This window comes from Neolamprologus brichardi, chromosome 16 (assembly GCF_056152115.1).
Source record: "Neolamprologus brichardi isolate AB-2024 chromosome 16, ASM5615211v1, whole genome shotgun sequence".
Lineage (NCBI taxonomy): Eukaryota > Metazoa > Chordata > Actinopteri > Cichliformes > Cichlidae > Neolamprologus > Neolamprologus brichardi.
The window spans coordinates 30968905-30992939 of record NC_142119.1 but is presented as its reverse complement, the minus strand read 5'-3'; the positions used below and the strand labels follow the sequence as shown (position 1 = coordinate 30992939).

General features: G+C 40.1%; 2 protein-coding genes across 4 annotated transcripts; both read right to left on the bottom strand.

Moving 5' to 3' along the window:
- Positions 1–925: 925 nt before the first annotated feature.
- On the bottom strand, positions 926–16516 carry LOC148098312 (sterile alpha motif domain-containing protein 3-like). Of its 3 annotated transcripts, XM_087830025.1 has the most exons (8): positions 16246–16516; positions 6298–6493; positions 5970–6128; positions 5724–5811; positions 4713–4919; positions 4276–4447; positions 4067–4146; positions 926–3962 (listed from the first exon to the last, which is right to left on the bottom strand). In XM_087830025.1, exons 1-8 carry the CDS (start codon positions 16514–16516, stop codon positions 3666–3668), a joined length of 1470 nt encoding a protein of 489 aa, XP_087686151.1. In that variant the 3' UTR covers positions 926–3665. The 3 variants fall into 3 exon arrangements, with proteins under 3 accessions (XP_087686151.1, XP_087686152.1, XP_087686153.1); XM_087830026.1 differs by lacking the exon at positions 5970–6128 and having other exon boundaries at positions 16246–16384; XM_087830027.1 differs by lacking the exons at positions 5970–6128; positions 6298–6493; positions 16246–16516 and adding an exon at positions 5381–5528 and having other exon boundaries at positions 5724–5804.
- Positions 16517–16597: 81 nt separating this feature from the next.
- Positions 16598–23702, bottom strand: LOC102794642 (histamine N-methyltransferase-like). The gene is made up of 7 exons (XM_087829654.1): positions 23437–23702; positions 23204–23346; positions 21799–21851; positions 19729–19836; positions 19008–19138; positions 18500–18593; positions 16598–17523 (listed from the first exon to the last, which is right to left on the bottom strand). The coding sequence occupies exons 2-7, from the start codon at positions 23335–23337 to the stop codon at positions 17171–17173; spliced, it is 873 nt and encodes a 290-aa protein (XP_087685780.1). The 5' UTR covers positions 23338–23346; positions 23437–23702; the 3' UTR covers positions 16598–17170.
- Positions 23703–24035: the final 333 nt, after the last annotated feature.

The following is a 24035-nucleotide window of genomic DNA, read 5'->3' as shown; positions in this document are numbered from 1 at the left end:
TCAGTGATAATTAATGTTATAAAATCAATATTCTTTTTTTGTATTTAGTATCTTTCGGAATGTTTTTTTTAATCCCATTTGAAAATACATTGTGTCAACTAAGACTATACCAAAAGCTGTCTTCATTTTGCTAATAAATAAAGTGCTTTGTTATTTTTTTATACTGTAAGATAAAAATGAAAAGGTTAAATCTGCTGCAAACCATAATGCCATATTAACATTGATTTAAAGAAAAAATATTACGGATTAGCTGCCTGATTAGGCTACAGATGCTGCATATGTGAAACAACACTGGCATCCAACATTTCTTTAGGTTTAAGATTCAACTGAGAACAAAACAACCTTGGTGGCTGAAAAAAAAATTGTAAATATAGAGCAATAACTGGAAAACTTTGTAAAGCCGGGTGATTATTTTCTGTGGCTCTATCACAAGAGGTGACCTTTTCCACATATTAGCGCTGTTCTAACTGTAAAGATATAGATTATAGAGACTTTATCATGAAAGGTCATACCGATACACACTCAGAAATTAAAGTACAGAAATGTACCTATAGGGGTACAATGGCTTGTCACTGGGGTGGTACCCTCTAAGGTACCGTTCTGTACCCTAAACTGTGGGTACTGATTTGTACCCTTGTAATTTGTACCTTTTACACGTCAAACCTGTACTTTAAAGGGCAAAGTTGTACCCTTAGTATAAAGTACAAAAAAGAACCCTTAAAAGGAGTACAAAAATGTCTTTCTAAAGGTTCAGTATCTACACACAGATTTCCTATATTTTTCCTCTCAAGATTTGAAAAATTGAAGATACAAAGTCAAAAATACTTGTCACATTTATTACCTTCTTAAATACATTGCTTAACTGTTACATACAAACTGTTATCAACAGAGAATGTGTCATAAGCTGCAATATCAATTTCCTGTCCAGGTTTTAGCAACGTCCATTCACTATCAACTCTAACACTGTATGAATGAAAATTGTTGTCATATAACAGAGGAATGAGAATTTTTCCACAAAAGACCCACATTGTGTCAATATTAAATATGTACTTAATTTGCCAGAACAGAGGAATCTTCTCTGAATGCAGTACATCAATGACAAACACATCTCTTACACAGTATTTGACACTGTTCACAATTACTTCTGACACACGCTGGAAAGCTTTCTTAGCACTATCAACTTCAGAAAAGCCACAATAGACTGTCAGTGCTTGTTGCAGTTCCAGTGGTAATGACAAAAATGGTGTAGTCACACTTTTTCCAAAAACATTTTCAAATTCACCAAGTAAACTTTTGTTAGAAAACTCCCAGCACTGTCTGAACTGATGTCTGTTGCTCAAAGTTGTAGCAATGTTCATAAAATTTCTACAATTGCGGGACAACATTTTGAAATACTCATGCTTACTTTCAAATCTCATACACCATAACAAACGTAGAGGGCCGAACATTTCAATCAGTCTTGCATAGTGGATTAAATAATGACACTTTGGTGTAATTACATCCCCAAATACACTTTTCAGTTTTGTGAGAAACTCATGGACAAGCAACTTCAACAATAAAATATTCTCTTTTTGCACTTTTTTTGCCATTACAATCTCTGTTATTTCACGACATAGAAGAAAAACATGCCAATATTTACAATTAGGTGGCACACGGTCTGCCATCAGAAATGGCAGCAATCTGAACAGGCACCACTTTTGAGATGCTGATCCAACAATACCAACACTCTGAAGTCTCTCTGATAACTGTACTGGTTTGTTTGTTTTGTCATTCTGACCAATGGGCATTTTTTGCAATTCTTCATTGATCTCTCTAATTGTAATATGCTTCTCAGTGTGGGCTTTACAAATCACTAGTTTCATAACTAGAGGAACTACACCTTCCAACAGATCATGCATTACATCAGGTGGTAAAGCTTGCGTAACACTGAAATAACTCAGTCTGTCAAAAGGACATGAACTATTTACACCATATATTGTTTTATCATCCGGAAATTCTTGGATTCGTGCAAGATGATACTGGTGAACCTCTGATGTTCTTAAAACAAAGCTTTCTTCCTCAAAGGATTGTTTCATATCTTCATAAGAAGCCATGCAATACCAACAAATTTTACCAGTGTTAAATGACATAGAAAAACCACCAATCATGTGAGCTGATAAATTATCACAAGATAAAGTTGCAAGAGCAGCATGAATAGTGTGTTCAGTTTTATCAATGGTAAAAGTAAAGCCATCAGTGGAAAGTTTTTCCAAATCATCAAGCAAAGGTTTAAGGATAACATGCCAACCACACCACTTAACGAAAGAATAGCGTACCAATAACGCTAGATGAATGTGTCTCTGCTGAGAAGTGTACCTTTTGTCCAAATTGCCTACAGTGTAATAAAATGCACTAAGTTTGTGTTTGGATCGTTTAGATCCTAGGGGATTAAGTACTTCAAATTCATCCTCATAAAAATGGAGTCGCAGTGCATTTGGGTTATCCTTGAAGAATTGATAATGTCTGAAGATTTCTCCATCAGAGTAATCTGTTAGAAATTCATCAGTTTCCGAATTGCCACTTGAAAAAATGTGATCTTGTATGTCTTCATGAGAAAGATAATTTTTTAGCACCTTATCAACAGGCACATATGAATACGAGCCAACTGTATGACCCACAGAGTCTCTTAATTTGCAATGAACAGGCTCTGTCATGTTGAGCTTTGATTTGCAATGTTCTTTGACCAAATAAGGAGATCGAATAGCTGTTGAAGCCTTCTCAAAAAATTCATTTGAATGCAGGACATTTTTAAGCTCTGGACACAAAGACACGTCAAGACCCATTTTCTCTAAATGATATGCTATAAAAGAGGCAGCACGGTGGCACGGTGGTTAGCACTGTTGCCGCACAGCAAGAAGGTCCTGAGTTCAATTCCACCATCAGGCCGGGGTCTTTCTGTGTGGAGTTTGCATGTTCTCCCCGTGTTTGCGTGGGTTCCCTCCGGGTACTCCGGCTTCCTCCCACGGTCCAAAGACATGCAGCTTGTGGGGATAGGTTAATTGGAAAATCCAAATTGCCATTAGGTGTGAATGTGAGTGTGAATGGTTGTCTGTCCCTGTGTGTTGGCCCTGCGACAGACTGGCGACCTGTCCAGGATGTACCCCGCCTCTCGCCCTATGACAGCTGGGATAGGCTCCAGCGCAACCCTGAAAAGGATAAGCGGAAGCAAATGGATGGATGGATGGATATGCTATAAAAGCATCGTAGTTCTCCTTGAAAAAACACATCAGAAAATTTACGTCTTCCACAATTTCTTCCTGAACAGAGACTTAAGAATGAACTTGAAAAGATTGTCTCTGAAATTTATCAAAAATTCATCCCAGGATGGAGGGGTTTCATAATTTTCAGTTATGTCATTTGCAAATTCATTTGGGTGTGGACTGACTACCTCCTGCTCATTTTCATCTAAGTCTTTATGGGGACACAACACCTGTTCTCTGTGTTTCCTATACACATGTTGTCTGAAAGATTCATATTTTTTGAAGGAAGAACAGCAGTCACTGAGTCCACAAGTTATATCAAAATTGGCATCATGGGAATGAATAAGTCCTATGTGCTGAATAAGCTTTGTCAAACTAAGGTTCTTCTGCCACATTTGGAGCACTGATATGGCTGAGGCATGGTGGTCAATACAGAAGATTTATTTGTCTGGTGACTGTGATTGGCAGAGGCCGGTCCTCACCCTCATCTATTTTCACAATGTACTTTTGGAGAAAAATCAGGGTGTTCTTCAGATGTTTTGGATAAGCAAGGTTGAAGACAAAATACAAGCAGAAAGAAGAGATGATTCCTTCAAAAATACACGAGCTTCTGCACACTTCACTGCCATCCAACTTCACAATGTTTGGAGCGCTTCTGGAGAACACTGGTTTCCAGTCTTCATGAAGTAGCTGAACAGTTGGATAGGGGGTTTTAGGATGAACCTTTGAAGTCAAAAGAGAAGGTAGAGGAAAGCAATATCTTAGTCTCTTAACAAAAGATACATTTGTTTTCCTTTTATATAGACTAAATATTTTAATACACACACCTCTCCAAGTATGACAAAGAGATCCAGTTTCTCCTTGAAGGCGTATGGCAGGAATAAAAGTGCAGCCCTTGTGTCAAGATCTGCCAAAAAACAAACAAACAAAAAAAAAAAAACCACAAGATCACCCATGCATTTTATCTGGCATTTCCAGTTACCTATAAAAATTATATAAAATGGAAGCCTTGAAGTTAAAAAAAAAAAGCAAATACCTGGTAGGTCATCAGTGAGAGCCTCCTCTCTTGCATCAAGGTAGAGCTGGTAGAGTGGGGTTTTCCCTCGTGTAAGGTCAATCACCTTTGCTGCAACACATGAGAGCCCTTCACGAAATCGCTGGCTCACAATACCCGTTGTTGGTTGGATCCACCCGAGTTCGTTGCACAGCTACGAGTAAAAAATTCATTTTCAGTACAAAATAACAGTGTATGAAAATGAAATAATCTAAAGTTGATATTAATTATGTATGGTGCTGCATAATTATTTTTTTTTATAGAATTTAACAACAATACTGTAAGAAGTTACATGAACATACAAAAAAAGGAAAGAGGGACAGATGAAGAAAGCAAGGTCAAGGGCAAATAAAATTTACTACTATAAACGTGTTAAATGTGACAGCTATTTCCAAGTTCAATTCAGCTTTCTGACTTACACCAGCAGGCATCCCTAAGAAGGGGTACTTCTTCAACACATCCTCCACAGGGATACCATCTGCAATTTCTTTTTGCTGCCAAGCAAACGTTTGCTTCATACGGTTATGAACCACCATGGTATCTGGTTGCATCTTCTGATATTGGCACTGTAAGACCTTTAAGTGGGCGTCTATGGATAATAAATCCTCTCCTTGGACGCATGGTCCCTTGAAAGAAAGCAAGAGTGAGAAAAGAAAGTCAAAACAGATTAGAAACCCAACATAAGACTAAATATACGATTAGAGCTGACACGATCTGTGCATCACAAAGAACTCGTATCGGTTAAAGTTAACCGATACCATGAACCAATATTTAAAATATGGAAACTCTGAAATAATTTCACATAAAATCTTAATTGTTAACTTGAAATTTTAGTTTTGGAGTTATATTTAAAATGTTTGTTTTTTTTTAAAAATCTAGTTCACCCTCTTTTAGCGCCTTCCAATTAATAATTTTTTGTGAGTTAGAAGTATTAACACTGGTGCTTTGTATTAGCAAGTGCTCTAATCCAAGTATTGGTATTGTTTCGGTTTGAAAAAAGGGGTACAGTTGCATCCCTAATCCTTAGTTTTAGATGTAATAACAGATGCAAGAACATTTTATAGCTCAAGATGTCCCTCACACCAACCTGACAAACATTTCTCTGACTTGTTCGTTGACATTTATTAGGCTGCCCTCTCCTCGTAGAACCAAACTTCTCCTTACAACGCCTCACTGTCGACTAGTGGTGCCCGCTCTGATTTGAATTTATGTCTCAAAGACATATGCCATGTGTGCTTGTTGAACAGAAACATAAGTTACTGTAAAAACAATCTACACAAAATACACCCAACAAAGAATCAGTAAACATACTTCATACAAACCTACTGAGAGGCTACAGATTGTCTTACTAACAAAACAAGATCGAAAAAAGCTTCACTTTTACTTTGTAATCTTGAAGGAACCTCATGCAAATTTTAAATTTAACTTACATAACCATTTCCCTCACGATCCTTGAGGAAAGGATACTTCATTACCAGCGTCTTCACAGCTTGCACATATTCAGAATTTGTGGGATACCTGTAATATCAGAAGAAACATAAGTGTTAGAGCAACTGCTGACAAACGAACTTTATCAAGTGTCAGTTATTGTTTCTTAGTAATGTAGCGTTTATTTTCAATATGACAAATTCAGCTTTTTCTAAAGCAACAAGCTAACATTACCCTGATTAACTTACATAGTATACTGTGCCACAGCTTCATATAGAACTCTGATTATTGTGTGTCTGTCCCTTGGATTTTTATGGCACGGTTCTTTGTTGTCCAGTTTTAGTTGCAGATTTTTGGGAAATCTTGGAATTTCAAAAGAGGCTGGCAGTCTCAAAGTATTTTCATTGCTGTGAAAACAGTTAAGTGTTTGTTTTTACTGCATGAATTGAAGTATAAAACACTACAGTAACAATACATATGGTAGAAACAATGATCATATTAACTAAATCCTAAAAGTGCATAACGGCCAACATGTATGCTTCAGACATACTAACTTCATTATAAATAAGACAATACCTTATTGAAGTTGACGAAGTAGATGGTTGCCAGTCTTCTGGAGAGACAGTCTGTAGAGTCAGCGTCACTGAAGATTCCTTCATCCTTGACACAAATTGGTTGAATTTAACCTGCTTTTTGAAGGATCCTTGGAAAAGGTATGCAACCATAGTCTCAGTAAGACCGCAGTCAACTGTGTCACCATCAACCTCATTGTCTGCAAGATAAATGGTAGTACAAACTCTAAATTCCATGTAAGGATATTTATCACCACATTTTTACATGGGTAAAAACAGTATATCACACACATTAAAACCTTTTGTACAACTTCTTTCAGTTCAAAGAAATATTCATTAAAAAAATCAGTAAATTAAATAAAATAAACCAAATTTTTAGAGTGAATCCTCTCGATATGCAAAGTTTTCATTTTTAAATTTAGATGTTTGTTTGGGACTACTGGACACAGGAGAGCAGAGTCTGAGCATGGTTTTGTGCCCTTTCAAGTTTGGAAGAAAAAAAAGACTAGAATGCTGTAATTTGTTAATATTCACTACTAAGGTGACTCCTTTCTCCAGACTTCCGACAGTTTCTGCCGTCTGTTCTTTCAGACCGATTACTTATAGCAATAACACCCGCAGGACCGTATTACAAGCTCAGATTACATGCTGAAAAAGTTCCCACATTGCTTAAAACGCAACTATCAAACCCCAGCTGCGACACCCTTGTTATATTTTAAACAAGTGCGGCGTCAAGATATTTCCTTTAAACGTTATATTCAGCCGCCCATGTGTGTTGATGGCCTTGGAATGGATGTAAAAACGTGATTTTATTAAACCATTAATACACTAACGGTAAACTGCATTCAGCTACCAGGGAATCAAATTTCGCGCCGTTCCGCTGCGCAGGGGTTACCGAACCCATAGACTGTGGCGAACCACATATATAAGTTCAAACTTATACAAATACTATGTGTACACATTTTTCATTTTTCAGAACTGTGACCTCAACTTTATACATGAAACGTTTGTAAAAAGACATAATTTGAGCTAAGAGAGTGCCGAAACTAGCTAAATTGCTAATATACGTTAAGCTAGGCTAAACCAATAATTAGTAATTGTAAATGACCCAGATTATTTATCTTATTGATATTTTTCAAACAGTTAAATCCCTGAACGAATTATACCGTATAATATAGATTCGACTCTTATTTTGAAATTCGGAACGGGCAACTTCCGGGAAGATCGTACTGCTACTGCTTGCCATAGAAACGGTTAATGAAAAAGTTACCGTTTTCCATCCATCTTTAAATTAGCATCTAGCTGGAAGGCGAACAGGTATGTTTGTTTGTTGTACTTGTTGTTTACATTTCGGACAATTTGTAAATGTATTATTTGATTGTTAATAAGTTTATGAGTGATCTAGCAGGCTGATGCTAGCACCTCCTATGCCCTTTCTGTGAATTAATTAGCATAACGGAAACGTGAATCAATCTATCAAGTGAATGTTTATTTTGTTTTATGTCATGATTACAGCTCTTACGATGTGTCTATGGTAACTTGTGAATAAATGGGTTGTAATACCCCACCATGGTCCATCCGTAATGATCATTGAGTGCATCGTCTGAATAAAGTCTGGCTGGAATGCTACAGTAAGAGCTGATCCCCCGCATCATCCTGCTGCCACTCTGCACCACGGAACCACGAGGACGAGTCACGGAGCTGTGTTGCTATTCGTCTGGGATTGACAAGACATTTCACGGAGCAGCTCAGCGCCATTCTATGGGTCTTCTCGACAGAGACTTTTTAATCATCATGCAGCTGGCTTAATGGTTTGATGTGACGGTCAGAAAAGGTATGGAACATTTCATTCTAATCGACAAGGAAAGGACATTCATTCTCATCAGTGGTGGTTAAAGGGAGAGAGAAGGTCATCAACTACTGTGGACATCTGCTGCATTAAGACACAACGGACATGAAGTAATAACAAGTGAAGTAATTTTGTTTATTGGTATTTACCACCACTACTGTATATTTATCATTCTTTCTACTGACCCAAAAGGGGGTGAAAGAGGGGGCATTTAGTTCCATTTGTAACTGTACAGTCTTAATGGTGTATTGATTTGTGTTTAGCATAAGAGGTTTACTTTACCACATCAGTTTGCAACAGCTAGCAGGTTGCATTCATTATTTTATACATTTCTTCTCAATGTTGTGTTGGTTATCTGCTTCTATTTCAACTTGGTTTAAAGTGCAAAGATTCTTCTCCCTTCTGTTAACGCAGCCTGTAAGTTATAGTAACCACAAGCAGCTCATTAACTAAAGCCTGCAAATTAGATAAGTAAATAACATAAACATGAAGGAAATGGAGAATCCCTCCTCACAAACAGAACTAGAGCATCAGACAGTCGACCTGCAGAATAAAATCGAAAGGCTTAAGGCGTCTCTTGAAGACACATCAGAAACTACAGAAATAGAACTTTTGGAGAAGGAAATTCAACACAGAGAAGAAACGTTGAACAACTTTCAAGGCGAGCTTAAAGAAGGCCTCCGACGCTCCACTCGAACAAAAATTCCAACTCCAAAGGCGCTCGAAATGCAACAGGAGGAAGCAAGAAAAAGGGAAAGAAAGTTCATCTTAACATACGAAAGATGGAAGATTCGAGCCCGAGAGTCAAGAGAGCAGCTCAAGTCAGACATTAGTAAAGGCGAGCTGGCATCTTTGATGGATGCTTTGGAGAAAGAGAAAGAAACTGTGTTAAATACTTACCTTGAAATACGAAGTCACATTACACCTTCTCCAGAATTAAGACGTCACGTTGACAGTTGTGAGGCAGTTACAGCCGAAATTATGAAAGTTACCTACGAGAGAATGTCAGACCTCGATGGTGATTATGATGCAGAACAAGTACATTGCCGTCTCAGGGAGCTGCTTAAGAACAGCTATGCACGCTCCATCTATGGATCCACTGCATCTAGAGTGACAAAGTCAATCCGTAGTCACAAAAGCACTTCTCTAACACTCAAACAGGCGGATGCCGCAGCAGAGCTGGCTGCTAAGGAAGTCGAATTTGAAGGGTTGCTGGAAGAAGAGAGACAAATGGAGAAGATAGAGGAACAGCAGAGAAAAATGGAAGTAGAAAAGCGCAGACTTGAACGCCTTCAAGCAGAAAAGAATTTGAGGGCTGCTCGGGCCAAACTGCAAGTCTACAGCCAGGTAGCCTCACAGGAAGGCAGTCTCCATTCCTCTAATAGTTCAGTGGGAAATCATCATGTTCCCCCTGCTATCAGCCCTCCAACTCCCACCGTCACAGCATCGCCACCCGACCTAAACGTGTCATCCCTTGCCCAAGCCCTACAAGACAGTATGGCTCTAAATAGACTTCCAGTTCCAGAGCCATCTGTATTTAGTGGGGACCCCATTCAGTTCATTGAGTGGAAAACTTCATTCATGTCACTTATTGACAAAAAGGCCATCTCCCCAGCAGACAAACTTTATTACTTGAGGAAGTATGTAGGTGGCCCAGCTCGTAAAACATTGGAAGGAACTTTCTATAGAAATGACAGCGACGCTTATAAGGATGCGTGGAACAAACTGGATAACAGATATGGCCAAACCTTTATTATACAGAAAGCCTTCAGAGATAAGCTCACAGATTGGCCAAAGATCCAACCAAGAGATGCAGAAGGATTAAGAGACTTCTCAGATTTCTTAAATGCTTGTCAAGATGCAATGACACATGTGAAGAGTCTTGAAATACTGAACGACTGTGAAGAGAATAAGAAGCTAATCCTCAAACTACCAGAGTGGATAGCATCTCACTGGAACAGGAAGGTTACTGAAGCCTTAAAGGGCAATAAGGAATTCCCTAGTTTTAAGGACTTCACCGCATTCGTGGCGACAGAGGCAGAGATCGCTTGCAATCCGATCACCTCAGCTTATGCCCTCCGCAGCTCTGAGTCGAGCACTGCAAAACAAGGCAGCAGAGATCCTAAGAGGAACAAGGCAAGCGTTCTAAACACACAGACTGAGGCTGACACCGAGAGGCTCAAGCCAGTTAAAGGAAAGGAAAGGCCTCCTTGTGCCTTCTGTCAAAATAATCAACACAGACTACATGGATGTCCCAAGTTTATTGCTAAAACTCTGGAGGAGCGCCGAGATTTTGTCAGAGAACATAAGCTCTGCTATGGCTGCACCAAACCTGGACATAGTGCAAAAGACTGTCGACATCGACACTCATGCAACACGTGCAAGGGTAAACATCCCACTTGTTTACACGATGACAACTATGTAAAGAAGGAAAGGGTCCTGCCACAGGAAACCACTATCCTGAGCAACGCCGGCCAAACGGAGGCTGCTGCAACTTCAATGTCAGTGATTACTGGACAGCCAACTAACACATCAATGATTGTGCCTGTGTGGGTGTCAAAAAAGGATGCAGGAACTGAGAAACTGGTTTACGCCCTGCTGGACACACAAAGCGACACAACATTTGTTGACCAGGAACTGAGTGATGTACTAAAGGCAGATTCCTGTCCAGTTAAGCTGAAGTTAACTACTATGATCGGACATGACGTGATTGTAAAGAGCCAAAGAGTCTCAGGGCTTTGTGTTCGGGGTTATCGCTCTTCCCTCCTCATCAACCTTCCTCCTGCTTATACCAAGGATTGCATACCGGTAAACAGAGCCCATATCCCAACAAGCGAGACAGCTAAAAGATGGAATCATCTCTCCAAGGTCATAGAAGAGATTCCACCTCTACAGGACTGTGAGGTTGGTTTATTGATAGGCTATAACTGTGCACGAGCAATGGCACCAAGAGACGTCATAACGGGAGGAGACGATGAGCCTTACGCAATTCGTACCGACTTAGGATGGAGCATAGTTGGTGGTGCGTCGACATGCCCCGACACTTCAAGTACGGCGGGACAGTGCTTCCGAGTTGCAGTCAGGGAGCTCCCACCAGTCACCCCAGCAGATGCCATTCGCATTCTAGAGTCTGACTTTAAGGATGCTAAGGAAGACGGCAAACCAGTGTCTCAGGAGGACATCCTGTTCCTGGACAAACTCAAGAACCACATCAAAAAAAAGAACAGTCTAGGTCACTACGAGATGCCGTTACCCTTTAAGGAGAGACCTACCTTACCTGACAACAAACAGCTTGCAGTCATGCGTCTGAGCCATCTAAAGAGGAAGCTGTTAAAGGATGAAGGGTACAAAGAACAGTATGTCAAGTTCATGGAGAAGGTCATAGAAAAGGGTGATGCAGAGGAAGTCCACGATGATGGGAAAGAGGGCAAAAAATGGTACATACCTCATCACGGTGTATTCCACGACAAGAAGCCAGACAAACTGCGCGTGGTGTTCGACTGCTCTGCCAAGTACCAGGGAACCAGTCTGAATGATCATCTGCTCACTGGTCCTGACCTGATGAACAATCTCAACGGCGTACTTCTTCGCTTCCGGTTGCACTCCACTGCATTGATGTGCGACATAGAGAAAATGTTTCATCAATTTCATGTGAGGAAGTCGGACCAGGATTACCTGCGCTTCCTTTGGTGGAAGAAAGGAGATCTCGGTGCACAACCCCAAGAATACCGTATGAGGGTGCATATCTTTGGCGCAGCCTCATCACCTGGTTGTGCGAACTACGGATTGAAGCATTTGGCTACAGAAAATAAAGACCAATACCCATTAGGCTCTCAGTTCATTCTGAGAGATTTCTATGTCGACGATGGAGTCACAAGTACAGACAGCTCAGAGAAGGCTATCAAGTTAGCAGAAGAAGCCAGAAGACTTTGTGCCCTGGGTGGTCTCAGGCTCCACAAGTTTGTGTCCAACGACAAAGCTGTCCTGGAAAGCATACCAGCAACTGAACGTGCATCAGACATTAAAACCTCAACCTTGCCTTTGATAACTTACCTTCAGAGAGAGCGTTGGGTATCCAATGGCACGTTGAATCAGACTGCCTGAAGATCAGCACCAACCTTAAGGAACAGCCTGCAACGCGTCGAGGCATATTGTCCATTGTTGCATCCCTGTACGATCCCTTGGGTCTCATAGCCCCTTTTTTGCTCAGTGGAAAGGAAGTGCTGCAGCAGATGTGCTGCCATGGAACAGGTTGGGACGACCCTCTAACCAACGAACTTCGCCCACGGTGGGAGAAATGGAAAAACGACCTCAACAACTTGGAGAGAATAAATATACCCCGAAGTTACGCCCCGGCAGATTTCGGAAAGGTTATCAAACGTGAGTTACATCACTTCTCCGACGCAAGCACTACTGGCTATGGACAGTGTTCATATCTGAGGCTTAGCAATGAAGAAGGAGACATCCACTGTGCACTAGTCATGGCCAAATCTCGCGTCGCCCCAACAAAGGTCACCACGATCCCAAGATTAGAGTTGACGGCTGCAGTCATCTCTGTGAAAACCAGCAATGTTTTGAAGGAAGAACTTGGATATGCGGACATTGAAGAGCTTTTTTGGACCGATTCCAAGGTGGTACTAGGGTACATCAATAACGAGGCTCGACGTTTTCACACATTCGTAGCCAACCGTATCCAGAAGATACATCTCTACACGAATCGAAGGCAATGGAGATACGTCCCTACCGACCAGAATCCTGCAGATCGTGCTTCTAGAGGTTGTTCTGCCAATGAGCTAATATCATCGAACTGGTTTACTGGCCCTGCATTTCTATGGGAAAAGGGAGTTGACCTCTCAGAAGAGGTGGCTCCGGAACTGTCAGTCGGAGATCCAGAAGTTAAGGAAACACGGACTCTAAACACGGAAACTGTAGAACAAGATTCTCTTACTTATCGGCTGACAAAGTTCTCGTCCTGGACTCGCGCCATCTGTGCAGTGGCTCGCATTCTTCGAAGGATCAACAAGGATAAGTCAATTGGCCTCTCTACAGTGCAGGAAAGAGAAGAAGCAGAGCGCCTCATCATCAAAGATCTACAGAGACAAACATACTCGGAGGAAGTGCGGCTATTGAGGAAAGGTTGTCAGCTGCCACCTCATAACAAGCTACATCACCTCAACCCCTTCTTGGACAACAATGGTGTGATTAAGGTGGGAGGTCGACTCTGTGATTCCAACCTTCCTCTCTCAGTCAAACACCCTACCATCATTCCAAAGGAACATCATGTTACAAGAATGATCATAGCATACTGTCATGAAGAAGTCAAGCATCAAGGCAAGGGGATGACTCTCAGTGCAATTAGGACAAGAGGTTACTGGATACCAGGAATTGGTAGGACGGTTGCATCTTATCTTCGCCGATGTGTAGTTTGTCGGAAGCTTCGGAGACGGACAGAAGAACAGAAAATGGCCGATCTCCCTCCAGAGCGAGTAAATCCATCTCCACCCTTTACCTACTGTGGAATGGATTGCTTTGGACCCTTCTATAGCAAGCAAGGACGTAGTGTGCGAAAACGATATGGTCTCCTTTTCACCTGCTTCTCCTCTAGAGCCATCCATATTGAAATGCTGGAGGACCTATCTACAGACTCATTCATAATTGGACTGCGCTGCTTCATTGCTATACGTGGAGCCGTGCGCCAGATCAAATCTGACCAAGGCAGTAACTTCCTAGGAGCCAAGAATGAACTGCAGGTAGCCCTCACGGAATTAGATGGTGATAAACTGACGAACTTCCTTTCTAAGAAGCAGTGTGACTTCATCCTAAATGCTCCTGGTTCAAGTCATGCTGGTGGAGTGTGGGAGCGTCAAATTAGAACAGTCAGGAGTGTTCTCAACGCGACCCTTGGACTCTCACCTGGAAACCTACCTGATGCTTCCCTCCGAGCATTCTTCTATGAAGCAATGACGATAGTTAATAGTCGTCCTCTCACTATTGAAAACCTACATGATCCCAACAGTCTTGAGCCACTGACACCAAACCACTTACTTACCCTGAAGTCTACCATGGCCCTTCCTCCCCCCGGCAAGTTCATAAGGGAAGATATGTATGCGAGAAAGAGATGGCGCCACGTACAATATTTGGCCGAGCAGTTCTGGAGCCGTTGGCGGAAAGAGTACTTGGCCAACATTGCCTTTAGACAACGCTGGCACACCCCAAAGAGAAACCTGCAGATCGGGGATATAGTCATAATGAAGGATGAAGACTTGCCGAGAAATGAATGGAGGTTGGGAAGGGTCGTAGAGACTACAATGGACAGAGATGGACTGGTTAGGAGAGTGAAGCTCTGTCTAGGTGACAGGAAACTTGGCAAAAATGGTGAGCGTCTTACTAAGCGGTCAGTGCTCGAACGGCCAGTTCAAAAACTAGTCTTATTGTTGGAAAATGACTAGTTCATTCCTTGCATACTATGCTTCTGTTGTTTGGTCATTATTTGTATTGTGAAATCATTTGTGTTCTCTCTTCCTATGGTTATGGAGTTATGATGTTTGTTACACTCAGTGTTGGGAAGGTTACTTTTAAAATGTATTCCATTACAGATTACAGAATACATGCCCCAAAATGTATTCTGTAACGTATTCCGTTACGTTACTCAATGAGAGTAACGTATTCTGAATACTTTGGATTACTTAATATATTATCATGCTGTTTACAACTACGTGAATGTACTATTGCTGTGATTTATTACTGTTACTGAAGGTCCGCGGCTCCGAACCGTAGTAAAGGGACCTCTGGCTAATACGGTGGGTTCTGTGTCGGGCTCATAGCCGAAAAATAGCTTTACTTTGTTGTCTGGGTCAACTTTGCTAGCAAGAGACAGAGAGAGGCGTTGAAAGGCTGCTGCAACGGAACTTATTGTTTTTGGAGGAAAACACGAACACGGTGTACAGTCGAGTCTTAATAGCTTACTTACAACTGGGCTCGTCAGGCACTCTACTTGGCTGCAGTGGTTATTATTATATTTACATGCTTCCAGCTCCCGTTTTTGCTCGATGACAGCTGGTACTTTTCCTTTTTCTCCCTCCCTCGCTCACAGACACATAACGGGTATGTGAGTCCATTCTCCCTGCAGCACAGACTATACTGCCTATGATGCTACATTCTTTAGAGCTATACCTGTAGCATTCTGCCTATTAGCTTAGCACAACAACAACAAAAAGGCGCTCTCTCACCCAGGAAACACGCAGAGAGCGAGCGTCACCCTGTAACCATGGCAACCGTAACGCTGCCGCCTGGAACAACAGAACATAGCTGTCAAACAAAACCCAAACAGTCCTGACCCGCGACAACATGAAACAGGGAAGTACCGCCGTGTAATCCATTTATTTCAACAAAGTAACTGTATTCTAAATACCACCTTTTTAAACGGTAACTGTAACGGAATACAGTTACTCATATTTTGTATTTTAAATACGTAACGGCGGTACATGTATTCCGTTACTCCCCAACACTGGTTACACTAATGATTTGGTGGGAGTGTAAATGACCCAGATTATTTATCTTATTGATATTTTTCAAACTGTTAAATCCCTGAACGAATTATACCGTATAATATAGATTCGACTCTTATTTTGAAATTCGGAACGGGCAACTTCCGGGAAGATCGTACTGCTACTGCTTGCCATAGAAACGGTTAATGAAAAAGTTACCGTTTTCCATCCATCTTTAAATTAGCATCTAGCTGGAAGGCGAACAGGTATGTTTGTTTGTTGTACTTGTTGTTTACATTTCGGACAATTTGTAAATGTATTATTTGATTGCTAATAAGTTTATGAGTGATCTAGCAGGCTGATGCTAGCACCTCCTATGCCCTTTCTGTGAATTAATTAGCATAACGGAAACGAGAATCAATCTATCAAGTGAATGTTTATTTTGTTTTATGTCATGATTACAGCTCTTACGATGTGTCTATGGTAACTTGTGAATAAATGGGTTGTAATACCCCACCATGGTCCATCCGTAATGATCATTGAGTGCATCGTCTGAATAAAGTCTGGCTGGAATGCTACAGTAATTACGCTACATTTTTCTTTAAATAAAACTTACCTCTGAAACGCTGAGCTTCAGCTTCGGTGACATCTAAGCCCCACTCTTGTATTTTTGTTAAGAGTTCCTCGGTTGAAAGTGAACAGAGCACACCAGGACTTGCAAGTTCATAATCCATCTCCGTCCGTTGATAAAACAAAATGGCACCTGCTGCATTTACGAGAATCCACCAGCTATTCGTTGAGTTTCTTCTTCTACTTTTTGTTTGATGTTGTGAGGATGGGCTCAACTCGCACTCCGAGTTCAATAAGGGTGCTTTTTTGCAATTCATCCAAATAGTTATTCTTTAAAAAAAACACTCTCTTAAAAAAATGTTTAAATGCATTCTTTCATATAAATTCATTGTTCTTAAAGCAGCTTAAAAATAAGGGCGGTTCAGGGAATACAAAAACAACAACAGCAATGAAAATAATAAAAAAATAAAATAAAAACACTAAAATATATGCTTAAATCAATACAGTTGCAAATAAATTACTGTCAAAAAGAATTTAAAAAAAAACCTCTAATCAAAAGGAGCTTAATCAACCTGTACTTTATCTTTTGAAAGAATGGGTACAAATAAGTACTTTTCACAATTAAGGAACATGTATGTACCTTTCAGACGCTAAAAAAGGTACAGATAGTTACCCCGAGGTCCAATATTTGTCCTTAGACTGTATTAATGTCATTTTTGTACCTTGGGGCACAGTAATGTACCCCTTCCGTACCCCTATTTCTGACTGTGTACTAAACTTCCTTACAGATTAGAAAAAGGCCAACGTTTGATCAAAGTGACTTAGTAGCTAAACGTATGTGTCTTCTTGTACAGCCACAACTTTTACTCACTCGAGATAAACTGAACTATATTGATTTTATTCATTCTTTCTGACAAACTTACAGAATAAAGATCCAGCAGAATAGATGGACATTTCTCCACAGTATATATTTAAGCATGAACAAGAATGCAGCTCAGATCGCTGTTGAACAACACTTTGCCATCCTTCTCTGTGCTGCACTTTCTCCTTAGAAGATCTAACATGCCCGCTCTGATCTCTGGGGTGAAGGACTCGTGGAATTTGTCGCTTCCTGTCATGAAACGCAGCAGGCGTTCTCCATGGTAGCTGCCTGGATTGAAGCACTCGGTAATGTCGAAGGCGTTGGGAGCTGAATGCTCATCGTATTTCAGACCCAGGCTCTGCAGACAGGCAATGACCTCTGCTGATGAACGGTGCTCTTTAATGACACCTACACACAGCTCCTTGCTGTAAGTCTTCCACAAGGTGTCCCATCCACTGTTGGCTGGATAGCATGATATTGAAAATCACATACATTTCTGAATAAAAAAAATACTTCAAACAAAAGTAGTCAAGAGAATTTACTCAAAATATAAAAGTAAAAAGTAGCTCCTTGAAGGCCAGCTATGTGCAAAGCTAACAGAACTTCATTATGAATATAAAACTCAATATTATTAATGGAATATAAACTTTAATTCAACTTAAATTTAAACCTAAAGTAGCTGTTTTTAAGTTTCCCCTTCAAATGCATTAAATACAAAACAAACATGCTCAGATCAACACGTTCTCACTCCCAAAGCCTAACATTTTACGCTAGGTGACAAATCGTCAACATATTACGTTTTCGGCTACCCACCACGTTCCTAAATGACGACCTCGGAAAAATGAGGAAATATGAGAACCGTATGGACTCAATCTACACATGTTGCTCTTTTTCTTCAAATCGCTTACAAACACGCTATTTAACATCATTAAAGTCTTGGTTAAGATCAGGAAAAAGGTTATGGTTAGGGCTAGGGATAAGGTTAGGTTTAGGGCTGGAATACAGGGCTGGAACGTCTATTACCGCGGGAGCGTCACTGCACTGGATTTCAGCCATAACCCGCCGCGTACCATAACAACGCCGAAGGTCTCCTTTTGCGTTCATCAGGAACGCCGCGGGACGTGACAAAACGTCGGCATGTTACGCCTCGGGAGTGAGAACGGGCTCAGATATAGATTTTATATACAAAATATAACTCCAAGAGGGCACCATTCTTCCAGCGCAAAGAGAAAAAAATATGTTTGAAACAAGGCTCATCTCTGGTAAAAACAGGAGCATAAAACAAACATATAACTGTTTGCTTCTGAGTAATGCTGAATATGGTCTCAAAAATTTATAGTATACTTTCTTTACATTCACACAATCTGAATGTGACACTTTTAAACTGTTATACTGCGGACTAATTAATTAAGGATAATTAAAATCAAGTTCGGTTTACCTGCTTGGATGATGATCATAAGTCTGCCGTTAGCTTTTAGAAGGCTGTGGTAAAAGCTGATAGTTTCACAGAGGTTTTCCACATAATAGATCATCTGTACGGGGGAACATTATGGGGAGAACTTTCTAAAGCTTGAATGAATTAAGTGTTATCATTTACAATAAATCTGCCAGGACATTTTGTCAGAGGTTGCTTGACAATTTATCACACTAATTACACATTTATCTGTCAGAATACACTCTACTCCCGCTGTGGTCCCCACTGAATTCAAGCAGCAGTGCAGGATTTAGTGAGGACCCAAATATATCTCATTGTTAACAGAGTCAGACAAGGATATTACACTTTACAATACTTATACTTTATAGTTTGCAGTAGAGTTTAGCTCACCACAATCCCACCTTAGGCAAGAAGACAAGACACCATAGAGTGACAAAGCAAATTCTAGAATTTAGCAATGTGTTCCCGCTATTCTTTTACCGCGAATCTGCAGAAGGAAAACTCCTAATACCTGAATCATGTGTATGAAATCAAATTTCTTCATCTCGCCCTTCGTTTTCACTTGCTTTACATAGTCCTCGCTGCTCATGATGTTCCAGCCAAATGGGATCTTCTGGAGACTGGCAGTCTTTGCTACCAAAGCTTTAAGATGAACAAAACCAAATAGCCATGAATAACATTGAGATCTATGCTTATGTATATGCGATACATCAAAACACTGATTACACTGAGATAAAACGCTTAAGAGAATGAACTACTTTAAGAACATATAAAGAAAAGTAAAAATAAATATTGGGAGATGCGATTGTAGTCTTCTTCGTTGGTGTACACAAGAAGACCACAAAACAAAGAACCAAAAAACATCTGATGCATTCACATGAAAGTAACATCAGCAGACGTATCAGTAGTTTGGGGTTTGTTCCTATGCATAACAACAGACAATACAAGTGATACAAATGATTTCAGATGACGACGTATGCATGTTTTGCACAATTTTCAGGTACTGCAACAAAAATGAGTACATGATGAATTTTAACAACACACAAAGTAACTACTGACTTCTTTTGGCATTTTGAGAAAGCTCTAAATGTCAGCTGATAATGTTAGTACTTTCACTACTGGCACTAATACATCGGCTTTTCAGAAAAGTAAAGAAGAGCCTGAAGAGGAAACCCATCTGAAAATAGAGTAAAAATATTTCAACATGTGGTGTGAATGTGAATAGTTAATACCTTTGAAGTTGTCTGAAAGTTCAGAGCTGCCCTCCACAATGTCAGCAGTAATAGGAACAGCAGGGAATACAGACTGCAGCAGTGTGAGGATCTGAGCATCCACCTCACCTGGGAAAAAGAAAATCAGGAAGTAAGAAGATTTTGAACACCTGTGGCTCCACATAACGCTTTAAAATGAAAATGCTCCAAAACATATTGTATAGAACACATAAAAAAAAAACCTGAAATGTATTTAGAAAAGTCAAATATATATAACGCAGATGTGTGTAATACTTCTTATCATTCTGATTAACAGTGTGATGGACCGAGCAGTGAAGGAAACTTAGTCCAAAAAAATGATTTTTTATTTAACCCAAAAAACATAATTAGTTAAATCATGCCAAAAGAATCAAAATCTTGGGCCCATAAAAGAGGTCAAAATAACAAAACTCTACTCAAAGTTGACAACACTACTGATAACACAAACAAACTGACCTAACTTAACGAGACAAAGGGGAAACTTAAATAGTGGCTGATCAGCCCACAAAAACAGGAGAAGGGGTAAAATACACAAAACCTAACTAAACCAAACATAATGAACTCCAATTCCCCCCCATGGTCCCGAGTTATGGCATGAACCAATTTGTAGTGTTCCTTTAAAACTCGCTCCGCCCCTTTTCCACCTCTTGGCTCCTTAATCAAGGGACTGGAACAGCTGCAACTAAGGTAACTCAGAAAACAAAAGATTAATCATACATAACAGTGTAAACTAAAATGTGCGCACTTATTTTAGAATACAGTGTTATGTGGATATGTGAATTAACTCTAAACCAAAACCAGTTATTTATTGTCCTGTAAACTAATTCCTATATTTAAAGAAAGACAAATGTGAATGCAATGTTACTTGTAAGCCTCTACCCTAACATGGTGGGTATTACCACTGTGTGGCTGTAAGTGAAGCCATCACACACAGAATCATTAACAGTTTGTTGTTTGATGTCATTGTGCAATAACCGCAGTGATCTATGACCTATATTGATCATATGTGGAGCCAAGTGCAATCTGCAATAGCTTTGACAGTGACTTACTTTAATGTATTAATGCCCCTACAGACCCTGTTATTATGAATTTTCTTTGTTGCACGCCTTTGAAGGGCATGGTAATCAGTTTAATTGGAGCTTTATAACAGCGATTCTCAAACTTTTTCTGGCATGCCCCACTTCAGAAATCCAAAAAAAAAAAGTATCCAGGATTACATTTTAGTGAAATAAAGGTCAGCATGACAACATCAGGAAACTCTTTTCTTCAAAAAACCCTGTTCGTTCAGCTGCTCCACTTTAATCTGTGGGGAGTGCCACAGAGAACCACTGGTTTAAAACAAGTAAATATGTGATGGTCTTGAGTCTTTGACCCGTTTTTGAGTTTGTTATTTTGTTTTTGCAGAATATTAAGATGCTGATATTCAGTTTAGAGTGCCTCTGAGTTCTAGTTCCTAGCCCTTGTTTAATCATTTAGATCCCTCTCATGTCCAGTCTCTCGGTCTTGCTTCTGTGTCTTCTCCAACGTCTCCTGTGTAAGTTATTTGTGCCTCCTTGTGTAGTCCATCATGTTTGGTTATGCATGTTAAGTTCTCTCGCTCCCCCCTGTTGCCTGTATTTAGTCAGTCTGTGTCTCAGTGTGTGTTTCTCATAATTCCTGTGTTACTTAGATAGCCTCCTGTGCTGTGTGCGTTATGTTCAGTTTTGCTTCCTTGTCTCATTAGTTAGATTACATTCAGCTGTGTTCCCACCTGTGTTCTGTTCCCTCACTTCCCCTTGTGTGCATTTATGTCTGCATCTCCCTCATACTCTGCCTGTTTGTTAGTTTCCTAGTTTTCCCCAGTTTGGTTTCATGTACCCTGTATTTCCAGTAATAAAGCTTAAAGAGTTTGGAGTTCAGTCCTGTTTGAGAGTCTGCATTTTGGGCAGTTTTTCTGCCCACTTCACACTGCCATATGACGAAATAAGCCAAAACTACCACAGCTCACATATACAATGGTCAGTAATGCTACTACAATTAATATTACACTTATTGTTATATTTGATCACATACCTCCACCACTTCCAACACCAAGAACGCCCAGGCTGCTTTTACCCTCTCCAATCCTGCATCAAAAATAAAAACGTTAATAAACCGTTAAAGAAAGTGTACAGTATGTGTATGTATGTCACAAGATGTATGCTGGAAAATTACGATCTTACAAAATTGCACTATGGAGCCTCTGTGTTATAGCTGTCTAATTTATTATGGCTGGGGCTAGACTGGATCATTGAATAGATGGGTTGGCAGCTCAGTGGGTCGTACACGGCTCAGCTGCTTGCTTAATTTTTAAAACAGCTTCACTCCTGAATGGTGGTCTAAAAAGAGCATCTAAGAAGTGACTGTTTGAAAGCATGGATGTTTTCTTTTGTGAAAAAAACTAATTAAAGAGCTCAAAGCAAGAGCATCATGACAGCTGCTTTTCAAAACGATCAGGCCAAACCTCTAAATGATCACAAAATCTAAATAGAAAAATATGAAAATGTAAACGCTGAAAGCCATACATTTTTTGTTATTAAGCATTTCACCTCTACTTACAATATGGAATTTAATCTATTGCAAACTAGCAGACTACAGAATATCTCAAAGCATTTTTCATTTAATAAGTAAGTTGGTGAGGTACATTTAGTTAAGTAAACATCTACTGTTTACTTATCAAGTGAATAAAGACAAGTGTAAAGGATAAACTGCAAGTGTACTGTTGGTCATTGAATTCTTTCAGGGGGTTTATTAAAAAATGACCAGTCTTGCTGAGCACAAGTTAACATTATTTCAACAGACAAATTGTGGATATTCAGGAGATCATGGTGAAAAGAAACTTTTTATAAGAGGGCTGTGCAGCAGTGAAAGAGACAAGAAACCCTTCTTCTAGTCTTCCCGTCTGTTTTAAATAGCTGTGTGACAAATACGGATAAAAATTTAATAACCAATCACAGCATAGCATCATCCATCAGGCTGATCCAATTTAGCACCAAATGGGTTGTTTTGACATAGTAGGGACAATCTGAAAGAAAGTGAGTTTTTGAATGAAAATTCAGATTGTGTGCGTGCACTGCAGCTTGCATGAAATTGTAGGCAATTTCTTCTGCCTTTAAAAAGACATTTTGAAGTTATCTGCACAGACCCTGGTGGGCTAAATTACCCTATTCGTAACATAAAGAAGGCAACAATTTAAGCCTGGCTAACTAAATGGATAAATGCTCAAACGACTTTCCATAAACTAGCAGAGACCATACTGTGGGGGGACTTCAGATGGTATAAAGCATCTGCTGTTGACAAGTGGAGGACACAGATGCAACTTATGTCAAAGTTTTCACATTCCAACCCTTGAGTACAGTCATTACTGTAGTGCAGTCTGTCCCCTACTCTTAGCTTGGACTATGGGTTATTACTTCAAGCATTTCATTTCCTGCTGTACCTTTTAAATTCTCTTGCTAGGAGATTGTTAACACACTGCACGATGACCTTGTGCTCTCCTGAGTGTTCCCGATAGAACTGGAAAATGTGGACATCGTCACCCTCATAACAAGTGTTCTGTGCTTCTGCAGCCATGGCTGATTCCTGCAATACACAGAAATCAAAAACAACAACATAATCAAGTTGCTCACCACACTTTAATTATATAGTTACATCATAAGAATAAAAAAATACCTTAAATAGCTGTAGCCTCTGTGGAAATCGAGTTCTTCACCTTCTTTTGAGTTGCACACTTTATATTCCCTCCCACAAAGTGGGCTGGCTTCAAAGTAGTCTCGCTAAAGCACAAATAGTGGGCGTCCTGAACTGTTGGACCGGTTGTGGCGAATGAGAGCAGAGACCCAACTGCTCTCCCCCTTCTTTTAAGTTGTGGTGTTTATCTTCTCTCCCATAAATGGGCTGGGCTTCAACATTTTCTCTGTAGAACAGGAATAGCAGACTTGCCTCAACCTGTTCAATTGGCCTCACCTGCCCTTAACACTAACCAAACATATGCAAAGTATGCACCGCTTTAGATGGTCTAAGATTCTGGTCTTAGATTTAGAACTGAAGAAGCTTCTTGAATGAGGGTTGAAACATCTTGAAGCAACTTAAAGAAGTCCAGATGCTTTTCTTTCTAAGCTCTTTAGACTACGATGACCTGGATGACTGAGAACCTTCACAGACACTGCTTTAGATGATTTCATACATTACATGTCATGGTTACATGGTTGTGTTTGCAGATCAGTAAGTAAAGTTGTCCTCAAGATGGTGCCAAAAGTTCAGCTATATCG